This window comes from Somniosus microcephalus, chromosome 2 (assembly GCF_052327205.1).
Source record: "Somniosus microcephalus isolate GS21.2 chromosome 2, FLI_Smic_1.0, whole genome shotgun sequence".
NCBI classification, from domain to species: domain Eukaryota; kingdom Metazoa; phylum Chordata; class Chondrichthyes; order Squaliformes; family Somniosidae; genus Somniosus; species Somniosus microcephalus.
In genome coordinates, this window is record NC_140988.1 from 230,100,065 (window position 1) to 230,118,551 (window position 18,487).

General features: G+C 47.3%; 1 protein-coding gene across 1 annotated transcript in view; it reads left to right on the forward strand.

Annotated features, from left to right (window-relative positions):
• Positions 1-18,487, forward strand: part of LOC147123263 (PGAP2-interacting protein-like) — a 229,218-nt gene that overhangs the window by 135,643 nt on the left and 75,088 nt on the right. The window contains exons 9-10 of the mRNA XM_085965696.1: positions 14,977-15,056; positions 16,201-16,306. Of these exons, the coding sequence (XP_085821822.1) occupies positions 14,977-15,056; positions 16,201-16,306 (186 nt within the window). The remainder of the gene's footprint in view (positions 1-14,976; positions 15,057-16,200; positions 16,307-18,487) is intronic.

The window sequence follows — 18,487 nt, forward strand, 5'->3', positions numbered from 1 at the left end:
CCCACCCCAATAAAAATTCCCCAGTTCCCTATAAAAGTAAGTTTCTCCTCTTACATAGGTTCTCGATGACTACCTTCGCTCCGTTGTCCTTTAGTGCATGGACCAACTTTCTGCAGTTGTCTTGCAAAAGAGAGGATTTTTAAACAATCACATCATTTATTCCCACATGCAATGCCACAATAGTTCTATGTTCCTCACCTTTCATGATGTTACCCACTCTGTTGTGAGGATCATTATCTTTGACTCCTGGAAAACGCAAAACTGCTCGGGGGGGGGGGGGGGGGGAAAGCCTTAGTCTGTACAGCGTGGTGTCAGTGTGCCTGACAATGGAATCTCTGATGACAAGAGCCCTCTGTCTTGCCTGTCTCTCTTTCTTTAACTGTGCCTTTTTGTTGACTTTGCCTTGCTGCATTGTCATTGGTGGTAACATGGGCTGTGCAGTCAGGCATGGCTATAATGCTGCTGTCTTCTGTATCGGAATCTGTCTCTTCCTGTGCGAGAGCTGCAAACCTGTTGTTGGAGGCAAAAGTACAATCCAGAGTAAATAAAGAACTGGACTCAAGTGGAGAAATAGACTTGCTAGTTGTCTGATTAAGGAAGTAATCAAAATCCACCAGGTACTTCAGGTCCTCTACTTCAGGGGTTCTCAACCTTTTTGCTTCTGAGGCCCCTCTCCCGTGCTATAAAAATTCCACGGACCCCCTGTAACACGAGTATTTTTTCTGTATAAAAATTCTCTCGGTGCCACTCCCACTCACCGTGTTATTGCTGTTGCTGCTATCCCGGCACTGCAGAAAATGCTGGTCCCTAGGCCCATTCCGCTCCCTCTTTCCCTCCACACGAGCCCCGATCACCTGACCCCCAGTCTCCCTCTTTCCCCCGCGGCCCCCGACTCCCTCACCGACTGTTCCCGGTACATCAGCTGGTCCCGATTCTCTGCTTGATGGTCAGTCAAACATCTCCAATATTTTATAACTAATAAACAAAAGTGCACAATGAAAATGAAAGAACATGATTCTTTAAAGGCCTGAATGATTTTTCTCCCAAATTGATGGCAGCAGTGTCCAGATTAATGTTTTATTCCTGGCGACTCCAGGACTATCCTGGAAGGATGAAATCCTAGCTGGAGGCCAACATTGGGTGAGAACAATCAGGTCTGTCTGTGATGCTCTCCTTGGTGGAGCAAGACTGCTATCACTCAAGGTAAAGGCTCGCTGCTGAAGAATGAATGAGGTTAGGTACCAAAGGGCAGGTTTGTAACTATACTACAGTGTGAGTCAACACTTTGAAGACAGCAGGAGAGAAAATGGCGGGGAAAATTAGACAGTGCAGAATATTTAAATCAGTTTGCAAACTGTTTCAGTTTTGCTGGTAATAAGTGTCAACAATAGTTTCCTAATGTTGACAAATTCCGCTCCTCTTCCTCCACGAAGACAGCGGCTCATTGTTTGACCCCAGCAGCTCCTTTCCTCCTTGCAGCTGCCGAATATTTCCTTGCCCCTTCTTCATTTAATTAACAATCGCACCCGCACAAACAACAAAAATAGGACAAAAAAAATCAAATCTGAAACAGAACTGATGTACGTGCGCGCAGAGCCGCCATTGGCTGATTTCAGTCGTCACGGGATACTTGAACTGAATGGGTTACAGTTGCCGCTGGTGACCTATGGCAGAGAGGGGATTCAGGGAGTGAGAAGTGAAAGTAGAAGAGCAACTGCCCCAATTAGCCCTGGGGAGGGGGAACAACAACCCATGCTGCGTGGTGTTCTACAAGTGGGGGGAATGAAATATACAGTGGGACCTGGCGAGAGGAGAGGAGAGCAGAGGATGGAGAGCTCGAGCCGGGGATCTGCGCTCAGTAACTGCCACCTCTTCTCAGCCAGCGGGGGCCTGGGCTCAGTGGGAGCTGCCGCTGTCCTCGTACAGACCTTCAGGAGGGGGGAAACGGGTCCGATTCGGGGCCAGAGCCGCCAGTTTGCTCCGCTCGATCCACCTTTATGCGATGGTGTATTACCTTTTTGTAAAAATCTGACATTTTTTAAACCCCGAAGGTTATTTATGGAGGACCCCTTGAAACCTTCTCGCGGACCTCCAGGGGTCCGCGGAACCCCTGCTCTACTTGTATCAAGTTGCAGATTTCCTGCTTTAAAGACTCAGGCCTAGAAATTCAGTTGGTTGCGCCAGCCAGTAGCGCCTTAGGAGGAGTAGATGTCAGGCGCTAGGCGGCTAGCGGCCGGGCGCAGCGCGATCTGCGCCTCTCCCCAACTTCACTCACGATTTAGCGGCGGCGCAAAGTCTTTGCGCGCGCTCAGCTGCGCGCGCAGATCCTGACGTCATTTCCTCGTGCAACGCCCTTTGTGCACCCCAAACCGGAAATTCAGTCGCGACGCCCTCTTGTGCGCCTGGCGCCCCTAGCGACTGGTATAGTGGAACGGTGCTCAGTCGATGCGGGGCGCGGGGGGCGCAAATTAAAGGGCACTCCTCCTGCACTAGAAAAGGCTGCCATTTCGCAGCACTCCTTCTTGAGAGACGGATCTTTGCAGAGAGACCAAGGTAGAGAGCTTTCTGCTTTGGCTCAACACTCGGACAGGTACTTGTGGCTTCAGGCCACAGCTTTCCACTTGTCTTTGCCTTCATTGACATATCATTGTTTGCTAACATATAATGGGGGCTGCAATGGGTGCAAACGCTGGCCTTCTCCGTTGCATCCAAAGGGCTCACAGACGCCGTGAGAGAGTGGCAGTCCTGGCTAGACGGAGAGGGGGCAACAGGCGTCGGGAACGGAGGCCTTACCCACCCAGGGTATACCGCCAGCAGTTCTCCTATCTGAACATGTCTGACGAGCAGTGTGTTCGGAGGCTGCGATTCCGAAGGGAGTTGGTCACAGAGATCTGCCACCTGCTTGGCGGTGATCTGCAGCCACATCTGAGGAGCAGGACGTCTCTGTCGGTGGCAGTGAAGGTGACGGTGGCTCTCAACTTCTATGCCACCGGCTCCTTCCAATCCGCTACTGGGGACATTTCCAACATCTCCCAGTTCGCCGTGCATTGCTGCATCCGCCAGGTGACCAATGCCCTTTTCAAAAGGAGACGTCAGTTCATCTACTTCTCCATGGCCCTTGCCAAGCAGCAACAGCGTGCAATGGGCTTTGCAGCATTCGCGGGCTTCCCCATGGTGCAGGGCGCCATTGACTGCACGCATGTGGCTTTGCGGGCACCTCTGGAGAATTCCGAGGATTACCGCAACCAGAAGGGCTACCATTCGCTCAACGTCCAGCTGGTGTGTGACCACAGGCAGCTCATCCTAGCTGTCAATGCCCGCTTTCCAGGCAGCAGCCACGATGCCTTCATCCTGCGCCAGACTTCTGTGGCAGACATGTTCCAGGCCCAGCCTCACCCACGAGGATGGCTTCTCGGGGACAAAGGCTATCCTTTGTGTACCTGGCTGATGACCCCGCTCCGTGCGCCCAGCACCCCTGCTGAAGAGGGATACAACGACAGCCATCAAGCGACCAGGAACATCATTGAGCAAACAATCGGCGTCCTGAAGCAACGGTTCCGCTGTCTGGATTGTTCCGGTGGAGCCCTACAATATTCGCCGGAGCGAGTCTCCCATTTCGTGGTCATGTGCTGCATGCTGCACAACCTGGCTATCCGCAGGACTCAGCCACTGCCACCAGAGATTGGAGGACCACCTGAGGAGGAGGAGGAGGAGGAGGACCAGCACAGGAGGGAGGCAGAAAATGCAAGGGCCGCCCGTCGCCGGCTTATTGAACGTCGGTTCTAGGCCCCCTCTCGGGGAATGGCTTGTGCCAATGTCAGCAGATGAATGTAGCCGCTCCACAAGCCCTCAGCCGAGCAGGGCAACCAGGACTTGCCAAAAAAACCATGCACAGTGCGATTTAAGAACATTAATTTATTGCAAACCTCTGCCCTTCCCACATTACAACCTCATGTTGAGAAGCCCCCTCCAAAAACACAAAACTAACAGTCTCGGCCTTACAAAAACAAAGAAAGACACCAGTCTCGGCCTTACAAAAACACAACTACACCAGTCTCGGCCTTTCAACAACCACAAAGCATTTGTGCAGACCTTCTACTTTTTGCCCTGCGAGGGCGATGCCTTTCGCATCCTTGCCTGGCCCCTGCCTGCCCTGCAGCTCCTCCTCAATGGGAGCCCAGTGGCTGCAGCAAGGCTGGGGGAAGGCTGCTGAGGGTCAGGTGGCGAGACGGCAGATGCCCTTGGGGGTCGGCCTGCACCAGCTCTGGCCCTGGAGGGGCCGGCTGCTGACTGCTCCAACTCTGCTTGGGCGGCAGCAGTCTGTCCAGCGGCTCGTGGCAGCTGCAATGGCGGAGTGGCAGTGTCGGCTGCAGGAATGGTGCCAAACTGACAGATCGCAGGTGCTCCCTGGTCGCCTGATACATTGGCACTCGCACAGGCCAGCACTGCAGCATGCGCAGCAAACAGCTGAAGAACAGACTGCTGGGCTGCTGCTGCGCGGCGAGTGCCCTGGCAATGCCTGGCTGATCCAGCGAGGGTGGCAGCAGTTAGTGCCCGTGTGGCCCTGGTCTGTGTCCGCATGACAACAGCCAGTGAATGGACGGCACGACTGAGCACTTGGCTCGCAGTCGCCTGTGCTGCCGCGAAGTCCTGTAGACTCCTGGCCTGTGCTGCTCCAAATTGCTGCACACTCCTTGACAAAGACTCAATGGAGTCAGGCATCCTTGCCACTGCAGCCATGAGCTCATTGTGCCTGCGCTCAGCCTGGACGGCCATTTCCTCCAGGAGCCGCACCTCCTCTGTGCTCACTGTTGCAGGACTGGAGGCCGCACTCACCCTCTGGGGAGAAGTCCGCCGAGCTTCCCCACCCCTCCCGCATTGCTGCAGCCCGCTGGGCCCCGGAGCTTCACTCTCGTCCGACCCTTCCCCCCGGCTCCCCTCCAGGGAAGACGTGTCCCCTTCATCGCCATGGGCTGGCGCGGCTGAGGGTGGCACTGATGGGCCGGCTTCCTCTTCCTCCTCCTCGAATTCAGAATCGCTGACAGTGGCAGCTTGAGGGCCCGCCTCCTCACCTGGCGATTCACCATCTGAAAGCAGGAAGGCACAAGAGTAGCTTTAGAGTGAGGACAGGGCGGCAGCGAGGGAGGCATGAGTGCTGCCATGCACTGCATTGGTCGGACAGTGGCAAAGGATGCTGATCTGAGGCGCAAGTGGAAAGAGAGAGGTCAAAAAGGTGATGCCCTTACCATTGGTGCCCAGAACAGGGTCGGCATCTCCACTGGCGACGGGGCCAATCAGCCGGCCTGCCATAATGCGCTCCACACGCTGGTCGAGGTCGGAGCGCTCTTGGACGTCAGGACGGCCTCCCCCGGTCTCACTTAGTTTCCGCCGGTTGTGCGCCACCTTGGCCTGCAAGAGAAAGGATGGCCTCTAAGTACAGTGTGAAGCCCTGATCTTGTCTGCACTGCCTCCCATGGTCGAATAGCTTGTACAGTGTGAAGCCCTGATCTTGTCTGCAATGCCTCCCATGGTCGAATAGCTTGTACAGTGTGAAGCCCTGATCTTGTCTGCAATGCCTCCCATGGTCGAATAGCTTGTACAGTGTGTAAAGTGCTGAATGTGCAAGTGATTTTCATGACAGTCCCATAGCTGCTGGATGAGGGCTGGCCATTAGGGCTTTCAGGTCCCTTTGCCCATAAACTGAGGTGCACATGCAGGGATGAGGAGGACACTGGAAAGGGTACTCACCCTGACAACCCGAGTGAGGTCGTTGAACTTTTTCCGGCATTGCACAGGAGTCCTGGCAACCACGCTGTTGGAAGACACCCTGTTTGAGACCTCCCTCCAGGCTTTCTGGTAGGCGCTGGGCAGCGGCCTCCTGCCACCTTCTGGGAACAGAACATGGCGCCTGCGCTCCACTCCGCCAACCAGCACCCTCAGGTCACCGTCGCTGAAGCGCTGCACTCTCTCCCTGGCCTTCTCCATAGCCCTGGGCGTTGTGCAGATGAAGCAGAAGTGGTCAGGCCTAGCTTGAGGGCTGCAGTGTGCAGGGCGTGGCAGGCAAACAAATCCACCCTCCCCCTTTAAGAGCTGACCAGCGCCAGAGTGTCTGCCGTCAATCAACAACTCGCCGCACCTACGCTGCGCCTGGCCTCGGGGGTATCGCTCAGCACCGCCGGCTTAGTGCCTAAAGTTAGTTGTGCATTGCCTGTTTTAGCGCAGCAGCAACCTCTTGGGGCGATGCGACTGAATATCGGCCAAGGTGGCGCGACTTTGCGCCGGGCGCAAACTTTAGTGGCCGCCCGACTTCAGCGCCCCAAACGTGGCTATACTGAATTTCTAGGCCTCAATCTCTGCACATTTAAAGCATGTGAATGAACCGTAGTGCCTAATGTCAATGCTCTTCCCTTCCCAAACTTACCTTAAATGTGTACATGTTACACATTTTACACTGGAGATGCTCTCCTCTAGACATAGCTCTGGAGGTGCCCATGATCTTTATAAGTGTTTAAGTATCCTGTGTGTGGAAAAAAAGAGGCAAGAGCACAGAAAACTGCAAGGGTATCAGCAGATGAAAGTGTAAAGATGAATGGAACTCACTCTACCAAACTCCCTTGTTCTCAACTTCCAAAGCAGTTGATTACGCACTCTGTTGAACCTCTCACTTCACTGAGGTCTCGCTCTATCAAAGCCTCCTGTCCATCCAGAAAAATCCTAATATCACCCCATTGTACCATCCAATTGTTTCTTAAATGATTCCAGGGTTTTTGACTCCACTACTCTATTTCGATATTTATTTCACATGTTGATGACTCTGAAGAAAAATTTCCTGATATCAATCCTAAAAGTACTTTTCTCTAGTTTGTAATTGCTAGTTCTACTTCCACATTAATTAAAATAATATTCTGGGTTAACATTTTCTGTATTCTTAACAATCTTGTATACCTCCATAAAGTCACGCCTCACTTGCCTCTTTTCCAGGCTGAGAAGTACAAGTTTCTCCAGTCATTTCTCAAAACTCAGACCTGTCACAGAGGATCAGCCACATGTCTCTTCTTTGTACTGCTTCTAGTGCTTGAATGTATTTCTTGTTTCTTGGTGACCAGAACTGGACACAGTATTCAAGGTGTAGTCCAACTGGAGTACTATAATGTTTGATTATTACCACGTCTGATATATATTCTACAGTTTGGGCTATGTAGTTCAATTTTTGTTTTTATTTATTCATTCATGGGATGTAGGAGTCACTGGGAATAAGAACATAAGAACATGAGAAATAGGAGCAGGAGTAGGCCATTCAGCCCAACGAGCCTGCTCCGCCACTCAATAAGATCATGGCTGATCTTCTACCTCAACTTCACTTTGCTGCACTATCCCCATATCCCTTGATTCCTTTAATATCCAAAAATCTATCGATCTCTGTCTTGAATATACTCAATGATTGAGCCGCCACACCCCTCTGGGGTAGAGAATTCCAAAGATTCACCACCCTCTGAGTGAAGAAATTTCTCCTCATCTCAATCCTAAATGGCTGACCCCTTATTCTAATGTAAGAAGTCACACAACACCAGGTTATAGTCCAACAGTTTTATTTGAAATCACAAGCTTTCGGAGCGCTGCTCCTTCGTCAGGTGAAGTGGAGAGATGCATAAAGACACAACTTATATAGTCAGAGAATAATGCCAGATGATTACAGGTAATCTTTCTAACTGCCATTTATCACACCTCGGCAGAGAGATAATCACAGCAAACAAAGATGTGAATGGTGTCCAAACAGGTCAGTCAGGAAAACATTACATCAAAGAACAATGAGGTGGGGTCACAAGGGGTCAAATGTTGCAGATGCTGGGGTCTGTACGAAAAACAAAAAACAGACAAAAAAACATTTTTTTTGCTGGAAATCACAGCAGGTCCGGCCGCATCTGTGTAGAGAGAACAAGCCAACGACGACTCGAGTCTGGATGACCCTACGTCAGGCGGGGTTACATGTAGTGTGACATGAACCCAAGATCCCAGTTGAGGCCGTCCTCATGAGTGCGGAACTTGGCTATCAGTTTCTGCTCTACGATTTTGCGTTGTCGTGTGTCTCGAAGGCCGCCTTGGAGAATGCTTACCCGAAGATCGGAGGCTGAATGTCCTTCACTGCTGAAGTGTTCCCCGACTGGGAGGGAACACTCCTGCTTGGCGATTGTTGCGCGGTGTCCATTCATCCGTTGTCGCAGTGTCTGCACTATAACCTGGTGTTGTGTGACTTACATTTGTCCACCCCAGTCCAACACCGGCATCTCCACACCCTTATTCTAAGACTGTGGCCCCTGGTTCTAGACTCCCCAGCCAGGGGAAAACATCCTCCTTGCATCTACCCTGTCAAGCCCTGTAAGAATTTAGTATGTTTCAATGAGATCACCTCTCATTCTTCTAAACTCTAGAAAATATAGGCCTAGTCTACTCAATCTCTCCTCATAGGACAATCCCCCCCATCTCAGGAATCAGTCTGGTGAACCTTCATTGCACTCCCTTTGTGGCAGGTATATCCTTCCTTAGGTAAGGAGACCAAAACTGTACACAATACTCCAGGTGTGGTCTCACCAGGGCCCGATATAATTGCAGTAAGACGTCTTTACTCTGATACTCCAATTCTCTTGCAATAAAGGCCAACATACCATTTGCTTTCCTAATTGCTTGCTGTACCTGCATGTTAACTTTCAGTGATTCGTGTACAAGGACACCCAGGTCCCTCTGAACATCAACATTTCCCAATCTCTCTCCATTTAAAAAATACTCTGCTTTTCTATTTTTCCCATCCAAGTGGATAACTTCACATTTCTCCACATTATATTCCATTTGTCATGTTCTTGCTCACTCACTTAGCCTGTCTATATCCCCTTGAAGCCTCTTTGTATCCTCCTCACAACTTACATTCCCACCTAGCTTTGTATCATCAGCAAACTTGGATATATTACATTTTGTCCTCTCATCCAAATCATTGATATAGATTGTGAATAGCTGAGGGATGGGCAATAAATGGGCAAGACCAGCATTTATTGCCCATCCCTAGTTGCCCTTGCGAAGGTGCTGGTGAGCCACCTTCTTGTACCACTGTAGTCTGTGTGGTGAAAGTAGTCCCAGAGTGCTGTTAGGTAGGGAGTTCCAAGATTTTTGACCCAGCAACGATTAAGGAACGGCGATATATTTCCAAGTCAGGATGGTGTGTGACTTGGAGGAGAACATGGAGGTGGTGGTGTTCCCATGCGCCTGTTGCCCTTGTCCTTCTAGGTGGTAGAGATCGCGGGTTTGGGAGGTGCTGTTGAAGAAGCCTTGGTGAGTTGCTGCAGTGCATCTTCTAGATGGTACACATTGCAGCCACGGTGCGCCGGTGGTGGAATCATAGAATCATAGAAAGTTTCAGCACGGAAGGAGGCCATTTTGGCACATCGTGTCCGCGCCGGCCAACAAAGCGCTATTCAGCCTAATCCCACTTCCCAGCTCTTGGTCCGTAGCCCTGCAGGTTAGAGCATCCCAAGTGCACATCCAAGTACTTTTTAAATGTGGTTTGGGTTTCTGCCTCTACCATCCTTTCAGGCAGTGAGTTCCAGACCCCCACAACCCTCTGGGTGAAGAAATTTCCCCTCAAATCCCCTCTAAACCTTCCACCAATTACTTTAAATATTTGACCCCTTTGCTAAGGGAAATATATCCTTTCTATCCACTTTATCTAGGCCTCTCATAATTTTATACACCTCAATAAGGTCTCCCCTCAGCCTCCTCTGTTCCAAGGAAAACAAACCCAGCCTATCCAGTCTTTCCTCATAGCTAAGATTCTCTACTCCCGGCAACATCCTTGTAAATCTCCTCTGTACCCTCTCTAGTGCAATCACATCTTTCCTGTAATGTGGTTACCAGAACTGCACGCAGTACTCTAGCTGAGGCCTAACTAGTATTTTATACAGTTGAAGCATAACCCCCCTGCTCTTGTATTCTATGCCATGGCTAATAAAGGCAAGCATTCCGTATGCCTTCTTAACCACCTTATCTACCTGGCCTACTACCTTCAGGGATCTGTGGGCATGTACTCCAAGGTCCCTTTGTTCCTCTACACTACTCAGTGTCCTACCATTTAATGTGTATTCCCTTTCCTTGTTAGCCCTCCCCAAATGCATTACCTCACACTTCTCCGGATTGAATTCCATTTGCCACTGTTCTGCCCACCTGACTAATTTATTGCTATCTTCCTGCAGTCTACAGCTTCCTTCTTCTGTATCAACCACACAGCCGATTTTAGTATCATCTGCAAACTTCTTAATCATACCCCCTATAATGATCATTGATATATACCACAAAAAGCAAGGGACCTAGTACTGAGCCCTGCGGAACCCCACTGGAAACAGCCTTCCAGTCACAAAAACACCCATCAACCATTACCCTCTGCTTCCTGCCTCCGTGCCAGTTTTGAATCCAACTTGACACTTTGCCCTGGATCCCATGGGCTTTTAACTTCATGACCAGTCTGCCATGTGGAACCTTATCAAAAGCCTTGCTAAAGTCCATATATACTACATCAAATGCACTACCTTCATCTACCCTCCTTGTTACCTCCTCAAAAAATTCAGTCAAGTTTGTCAGACACGACCTTCCCTTAACAAATCTGTGCTGACTATCCATGATTAATCTGTGTCTTTCTAAATGAAGATTTATCCTGTCCTTCAAAATTCTTTCCAATAATTTTCCCACCACCGAGGTTAGGCTGACTGGCCTGTAATTACTCGGTCTATCCTTTTTCTCCCTTTTTAAACAAGGGTTCCACATTAGCAGTCCTCCGGCACCACACCTGAAGCCAGAGAGGATTGAAAAATGATGGTCAGGGCCTCTGCTATTTCCTCTTTTGCTTCGCTTAACAACCTGGGATACATTTCATCCGGGCCTGGGGATTTATCCACTTTTAAAGCTGCTAAACCCCTTAATACTTCCTCTCTCACTATGTTTATTTAATCTAATATTTCACACTCCTCCTCCCGATAGCAATGTTTGCTTCACCCCTCTCCTTTGTGAAAACAGACGCAAAGTATTCATTAAGAACCCTACCGACGTCTCCCGCTTCAACGCACATATTACCCTCATGATCTCTAATAGGCCCTACCCTTTCTTTAGTTATCCTCTTACTCTTAATATATTTATAAAACATCTTTGGGTTTTCCTTGATTTTACTTGCCAAGAATTTTTCATGCTCTTTGCTTTCCTAATATCCTTTTTAATTGCACCCCTGCACTTTCTGTATTCCTCTAACGATTCTGCAGTATTTAGCCCTTGGTATCTGTCATACGCCTCCCTTTTTTTCTTTCTCCTACCCTGTATGTCCCTAGACATCCAGGGGGCTCTAAATTTGTTAGTCCCACCTTTTTTCTTTAAGGGCACATATTTGGTCTGAACGCTCCAGATCTCCTCCTTGAATGCCTCCCACTGCTCTGACACTGATTTACCGTCAAGTAGCTGTTTCCAGTCCACTACGGCTAAATCCCATAGTGGACTGGAAATAGGAGTGAATGTTTAAGCTGGTGAATGGGGTGTCGATCAAGCGAGCTGCATTGTCCTGGATGGTGTCGAGCTTCTTGAATGATGTTGGAGCTGCACTCATCCAGGCAAGTGGAGAGTATTCCATCACACTCCTGACTTGTGCCTGTAGATGGTGGAAAGGCTTTGGGAAGTCATTAGGTGAGTCACATGCCACAGAATACCCAACCTCTGACCTGCTCTTGTAGCCACAGTATTTATGTGGCTGGTCCAGTTAAGTTTCTAATCAATGGTGAATGTCAAGGCAATGTGGTTAGACTCCCTCTTGTTGGAGATGCTCATTGCCTGGCACTTGTATATTGTATTGGCTTTGTTGATTGCTGGTTTGTATTGAGTGGACACGTTTAGCGTTGAGTCTACTCAGACTTCTAGGTACATAGAAATACATAGAAGTTGCAACACAATTTACCCACCCTGTTCCCATATCTCTTCAACCTAGTTTCCTTCACCTGTCTATCAAATCTAATCGTGAATGTTGACATAGTTTCTGCCTCAGCTGCTAACTCAGGAAGTGAATTCTAAACCCGCACAACTCCCAGTGTAATGAAATTTCTCCTGCCTGCTCCTAAATCTCTCGACACCCCATAACTACTAAAGACAGTCTGGTTCTATCTACCTATTCAATCCTTTCATACTTTTAAACACTTTTATCATATTGCCTGTAATCTGTGTTGTTCTAACAAAAATGATCCAATTTTTCAAGTCTGTCTTCATATTTGTATTTCTTTACTAGGCAGCATCGTAGTAAATCTGCATTGTACCCTCTCTCAAGTCTTTATATCCTTCCTATAGTATGGAGCCCAATATTGCACACGGTATCTCTTGGCTTTTATATTCTATGCCTTGTGATAAAACCTAGAATTCCATTAGCTTTTTTGTTACTGTCTTATCAACCTGAGGGGCCTTTAATATTCTGTGAACCTGTACCCTCAAATCTCTGCTCTTACATTCAGAGTATAATTACACTGATTTTTTTTGTACCGAAATGCAACACCTTAGCCAGAATTTTCTCAAGGTAGGCGGGTTGGGGGTGGGGACGGGGGGCCTCTGAGCCGGGCGGGAAACCCGAGAGGCGGGTTTCCCACAGGCCCTGCCAACTTTTAACAGCAGGGCCTGATTTGCATGTGAGGCCTTGGATTCCTACCCGCAGCCAGCCAGATTGAGAGGCTGGCTGGCTGCGGGTGGATAGGCCCCAGTTACAGAGAGGGAGCAAGGTGTTGGTCCGGTTGGGCATTTCCGGCGGAGTTCGGGGAACAGCAGAGGAGAATTGGGAATCGGGGGGGTGGGGGGGCGCGTCGGGGAACGGCAGAGGAGGATGGGGGTGTCGGGGAACAGAGGAGGATCAGGGATGGGGGGGTCGGAAAACGGCAGGCTGGGGGAAGAGAGGATCGGGGGGGGCATCAGGGATCGGGGGTGGAGTCGGGGATCTGGGGGGTCAGCGTCAGGGATCCGGGGGGTGGTGTCGGGGATCGGAGGGATTGGGGGGGTCGTGGATTGGGGGGGTGGCATCGGGGGTCGGGTCGGGGGTCGGGATCAGGGGGGTGGCGTCGGGGGGTCGGCATCGGAGGGGTCAGGAGGCCAGCTGGGGGATTGGTGGGGGGTGATTGGAGAATGGGGGGGGGTATCGGCGGTGGGTGGGGGGGGTGGTGGAGGCCTCACGATGGGGATCGGAGGCTTGGGATGGCGATTGGAGGCCTCATGGTGGGGTCTATGATTGCAGTGGGTGGGTTAGGTAGGGACCTTGATCCAGGAGGTAGGTATAAGGCCACTTACCTCCTGGATGCAGCAGTCCCAGCCTCGGTTTAACTGCTGGGTTTCACGAATTGTGTGAAACACGTCCATATACAGTTAAATTCAAAATATAGGTTAAAAAAGAGGCTTCCAGCCTCAGTACAACATTTAAATTGATGTACCACCCCCTGGGAGTGGGTTGGTCGCCAACCCCCCCCCCACCAGCTTCCTTTTAAAACAGGTTGGAGGCAGGATCAGGTTGGGAATCCCATTTTTAACACTTTAACTGCCCCCACGCTCCAAACCCACCCGTTTTTTAGGGGACAATTCCGGCCCTTACATTTACTGACATTGAATTCTATATGCCAATTCTTATCCCATTTCCCCATGTACCATGTATGTTATCTCCTCAAAGAATTCTGAGGTTTGTCAAGCACAATCATCCCGTTTGAAATATGTGCTGGCTGCTTCTATCTATTTTCTCTTTATCTAGCTATCTGGTAATTTCATCCTTAATTAAAGACACTAAAATAATTCCTACCACAGATGTTAAGCTAACTGGCCTGTAATTACCTATTCAGCTTCAACATTTCAATACCATTCATGGAATACATGTCATCTATTTTTTCTTCCAATGTGCAGCACTTTACATTTGTCTGCAGTAGATTTCATCTGCCATTGTTGTGCCCACTGACATATCTTGTACAATTGATTCTGTAGTTTCTGAGCTGTTTTTACTCCTCCTCCCAACTGGTATCATCTGCAAACATTATGACTTTGCATTGAGTTCATGAATCCAGAAAACTAGAAACTGTAGTTGTCTCAACGCTGAGCTCTGAGTCATTCCACTCAGTACTCCCTCCACTCCTACCCCACCCCACCCTGATGTAACTCCTTTAACGTGTACTTCTTGTTTCCTACCCTTCAACTAGTTTCTTATCCATTTCCAGCGTTTACCCTCAATCCCCACAGTTTTGAATGTACAGTAATTAATAGTCTTTTGTGTGGAACTTTTGTCAAAAACCTTTTGGAAGTCGAGGTACACCATGTCAAAGGGCTTATCACAGTCCACTTGGGTTGTCACTTTCTCAAACAAGTCGAGGAAGTTGGTCAGCAGGATGTTCTCTTCCTGCGTCCATGCTGACTGTGGTTAAGTGGGTTATTATTGTACAGATGATCCTCACGTTTACACCTGATTATTGATTCCATTATTTTACATGGAATGGAATTAAGACTTAATGGGTCAGTAGTTGCTCGTGTTTGTTTTGTCACCTTTTTCGAATATGGGCACTACATTAGCCTGTTCCCAATCTTTCAGTACCTCCTCAGTGAACAATGTTTCCCTCATAATGCTTGTCAGTGATTTACCAATCTCTTCCCTAGTCTATTCCAGCACTCTGGGATAAATAACATCTATCCCTGGATAAGGTAGCAAAGTTGATGCACCATAAAATTACATAACCTTCTCGTATTTCCAGATGTAAATTCAAAATGATGCTAAACTGACTACCGTGTACTTGAATGTCTAAATGTTGCATACTTAACCACTTTCAAACAGAGTCTTGGTTATTATACAGTTTACAGTATTTTGCTTGATGTTAACAATTGTTCAAATGAAAAATCCCATTTTTAATATGAAACTAATTTTTTTTCAATTGTACACTATCTCCTGTTTAGTGCTTTGGCTGTTTGTAGGTGTGGGCCTATTAGGATTAGGACATCGATTCATGTTGTATCAGAAGAAATTACTCAACGTGGTGAGTATCCTGGTCTGTAAGATATTTCATTTTTTGCTATTTATACAAAGTTAAGCATGTATTTCACTTCAATCAGAACTTTTATAAGAATATAAGAACAGGCAAGTGATATAGAGAGATAAACCAAAACTCATTAAAACCAAAACTCATTACGGAAATTATCCCATTCATGGCATATACTTCATAGAATTACATAGAATATATGGCACAGAAACAGGTCATTCGCCCAACCAGTCCATGCCGGCGTTTATGCTCCACTCGAGCCTCCTCCCGTCTTTCCTCATCAGCATAACCCTCTATTCCCTTTTCCCTCATATGCTTATCTAGCCTCCCCTTAAATGCATCTACACTATTTGCTTCAACCACTCCCTGTGGTAGCGAGTTCCACATTCTCACCACTCTCTGGGTAAAGAAATTTCTTCTGAAATTCCTATTTGATTTCTTGGTGACTATCTTATATTAATAGCCTCTGGTTTTGCTCTACTCCACTAGTGGATACACACTCTCTGACTACTCTATCAAAACCTTTCACAATATTACAGACCTCTATTAGGTCACCCCTCAACACTTTTTCAAGAGAAAAGTGACCCAGCCTGTTCACCCTTTCCTCTTCTTGTTTTCAAATCCCTTCATGGCTTCTCTCTCTAACCTCTTCCAACCGTACAAGATATCTGCGCTCCACCACTTCTGGCCATTGCGCATCTCTGACTTTCATCGCTCCATCGTTGGCAGCTGTGCTTTCCACTGCCTTAAGCTCTAGAAACCCTTCCTCCTTTATGACACTCGTTAAAAACTGCCTATTTGACCAAGTTTCTGGTCACCTGTCCTAATATCTCCTTATGACTCGGTGTCAAATTCTGTTTGATAATGCCTTGGGATGTTTTACTACATTAACAGCACTATAGAAGTACAAGTTGTTGTAACTTAACTAAAAGAGTAAATACAAATAACCTGTTAATTGAACAACAGTACCGACAAAAAACACAACTACAGATTCTCAAAATTTGAAATCATAACTAGGAAACGTGTCATACTTGGTTCAGTTTTGTTAAGTATCTTTTTCTTAAGATATGCTATTGGCCATGATTATCCTCCATATATTTTATTAAGTTGCTTCCCCGTTGCCTCTGCCTTTTGTGACCAGTCTGTGAAGAAAGACTTCTCAGCCATGATATGGTCATCCAGATTTGGATACGACAATCAAGGTTGGCCAAGTTTAGAAAGATCTGCTGAGCTTATTGAACAGACAGGTATGCGTTTTTTGTTTCAGATGCAAATCACTTAATAAGAATATCTGCACATAATATATATTTTTTTCAATGTAGTCATTCTGATAGCATTTCACTGTTTTAGATTCCCTCTTTTTTTTCCCCTGTCCTCTTCTCCTGAAGATGTTGATTTCTTGTTGGTGTTTGGATCTACAGGCATGGGTATCTTTTAAATTTCTTTTCAGGATAAGGGCGTCGTTGCCAAGGTTGGGATTTGTTGTCCATCTCCAGTTGCTCAGAGATGGTGGTGGTGGGCCACCTTCTTGAACCACTGCATATAGCTGTTTGATACAACCGAGTGGCTTGCTAGGCCACTTCAGAGGTCAGTTAAGAGTCAACCATGTTGGTGTGAGACTGGAGAATCTTTTGGTACCTCACCCCAATGACTTCTTTTGAGCCTAGACTGTGTGTGGCAGCTGATTGTTCGTAATGAGTCATCGCAGTCTGTCCTGACTCAATGTCTGCACGCACACACACACACGCACATTTCCAACAAGGAGTGGGCAGCCTGGCTAATTATTCCTTTCCTAGCCAGGGGCACTGAGGCCAAATTATATTACCAATTTAGACTGGAACCGGAAACACAATTTTTAAATTTGCAGATGACACCAAATTGGTGGTGGGCAGGGGGGGGGTGGAATAGTCAATACTGATGTAGTGGCGCTTCTTAGTTTCCAAACAGGCAGCCACTGAGCTGTGGGGCTTTTAACAACGAGTAGATGTGTGTCGAAATAAAACGTTCCCAAACGTAGCTTTGTCTTTTAAACTGTTTACTATAACACTTTATGAACAGAATTACAAAGCAAACACGTATAAACGAACACGGTCAAAAACTGTATTGCTCCAAACCTCACAACTTCTGCCTCCTTCAGCCACGTGGAGTTTAAACTGTAAAATGGCTGCATACCATGTGTGGCTTAGGGACTGTACCATTGTGGCAAGAATGAAGGGGGTGTCTCAGACTATACTACTGGAGCAAGAAAATAGGGGGTTTCTTAATACAATAAGTCAATCAGGTAAATTAACTGTATTATGCTATTTAACCAATATTTTAAAGTATTTTCTTAAGCTTTTATGGCTCTTACAACTGAGGAGGACAGCAACAAATTACAAGAAGACATTAATATACTTGCAGAATGGGCATATAATTGGAAATAAATTTCAACAGAGCTAAGTGCAAGGTATTATGTTTTGATAAGAAAAATAAGGAGGTTACATATTAGTTGGGAAAATAAGAATCTAAATGGGGTAGAGGAGCAAAGGGATCTGGGAGTAGAAATACAGAAATCACTAAAAGTAGTGACGCAGGTTAATTAGGCCATGAGAAAGCAAACCAAGCACTAGGGTTTATTTCTAGAGAGATAGAATTGAAAAGTAGAGAAGTTATGCTAAACTTGTATTGAACCTTGGTTAGACCACACGGAGTACTGTGTACATTTCTGGTTGGCATATTATAAAAAGGACACAATAGCAAAATACTGTACTGCGGATGCTGGAAATCTGAAATAACAACAGAAAATGCTGGAAAAACTCAACAGGCCAGGCAGCATCCGTGGAGAGAGAAACGGAGTTAACGTTTCAGTTCTGACGAAAGGTCTTTGGCCTGAAACGTTAACTCTGTTTCTCTCTCCACGGATGCTGCCTGGCCTGCTGAGTTTTCTGTTTTTATTTTTTATTATAAAAAGGATATAGCGGCACTGGAGAAGGTGCAAAGAAAATATTTACAAAGATGATACCAGAAATATGAGGTTATATCTATCAGGAAAGGATGAACAGGCCGGGTCTATTTTCTCTTGAAAAGAGAAAGCTGAGGGGTGACCTAATCGAGGTCCTTAAAATTATGAAAGGTTTTGATAGAGTCGACACAGAGCGAGTGTTTTCACTTGTGGGGAAAAGCAAAACTAGAGGCCATCAATATAAGATAGTCACCAAGAAATCAAATAGGGAATTCAGAAGAAACTTATTTACCCAGAGTGGTGAGAATGTGGAACTCGCTACCACAGGGAGTGGTTGAAGTGAATAGTATAAAAGCATTTAAGGGGAGACTAGATAAGCATGTGAGGGAGAAGGGTTATAGGAACATAGGAACAGAAGTAGGCCATTGAGCCCCTCGAACCTGTTCCACCATCCAATGAGATCATGGCTAATCTGTGACCTAACTCC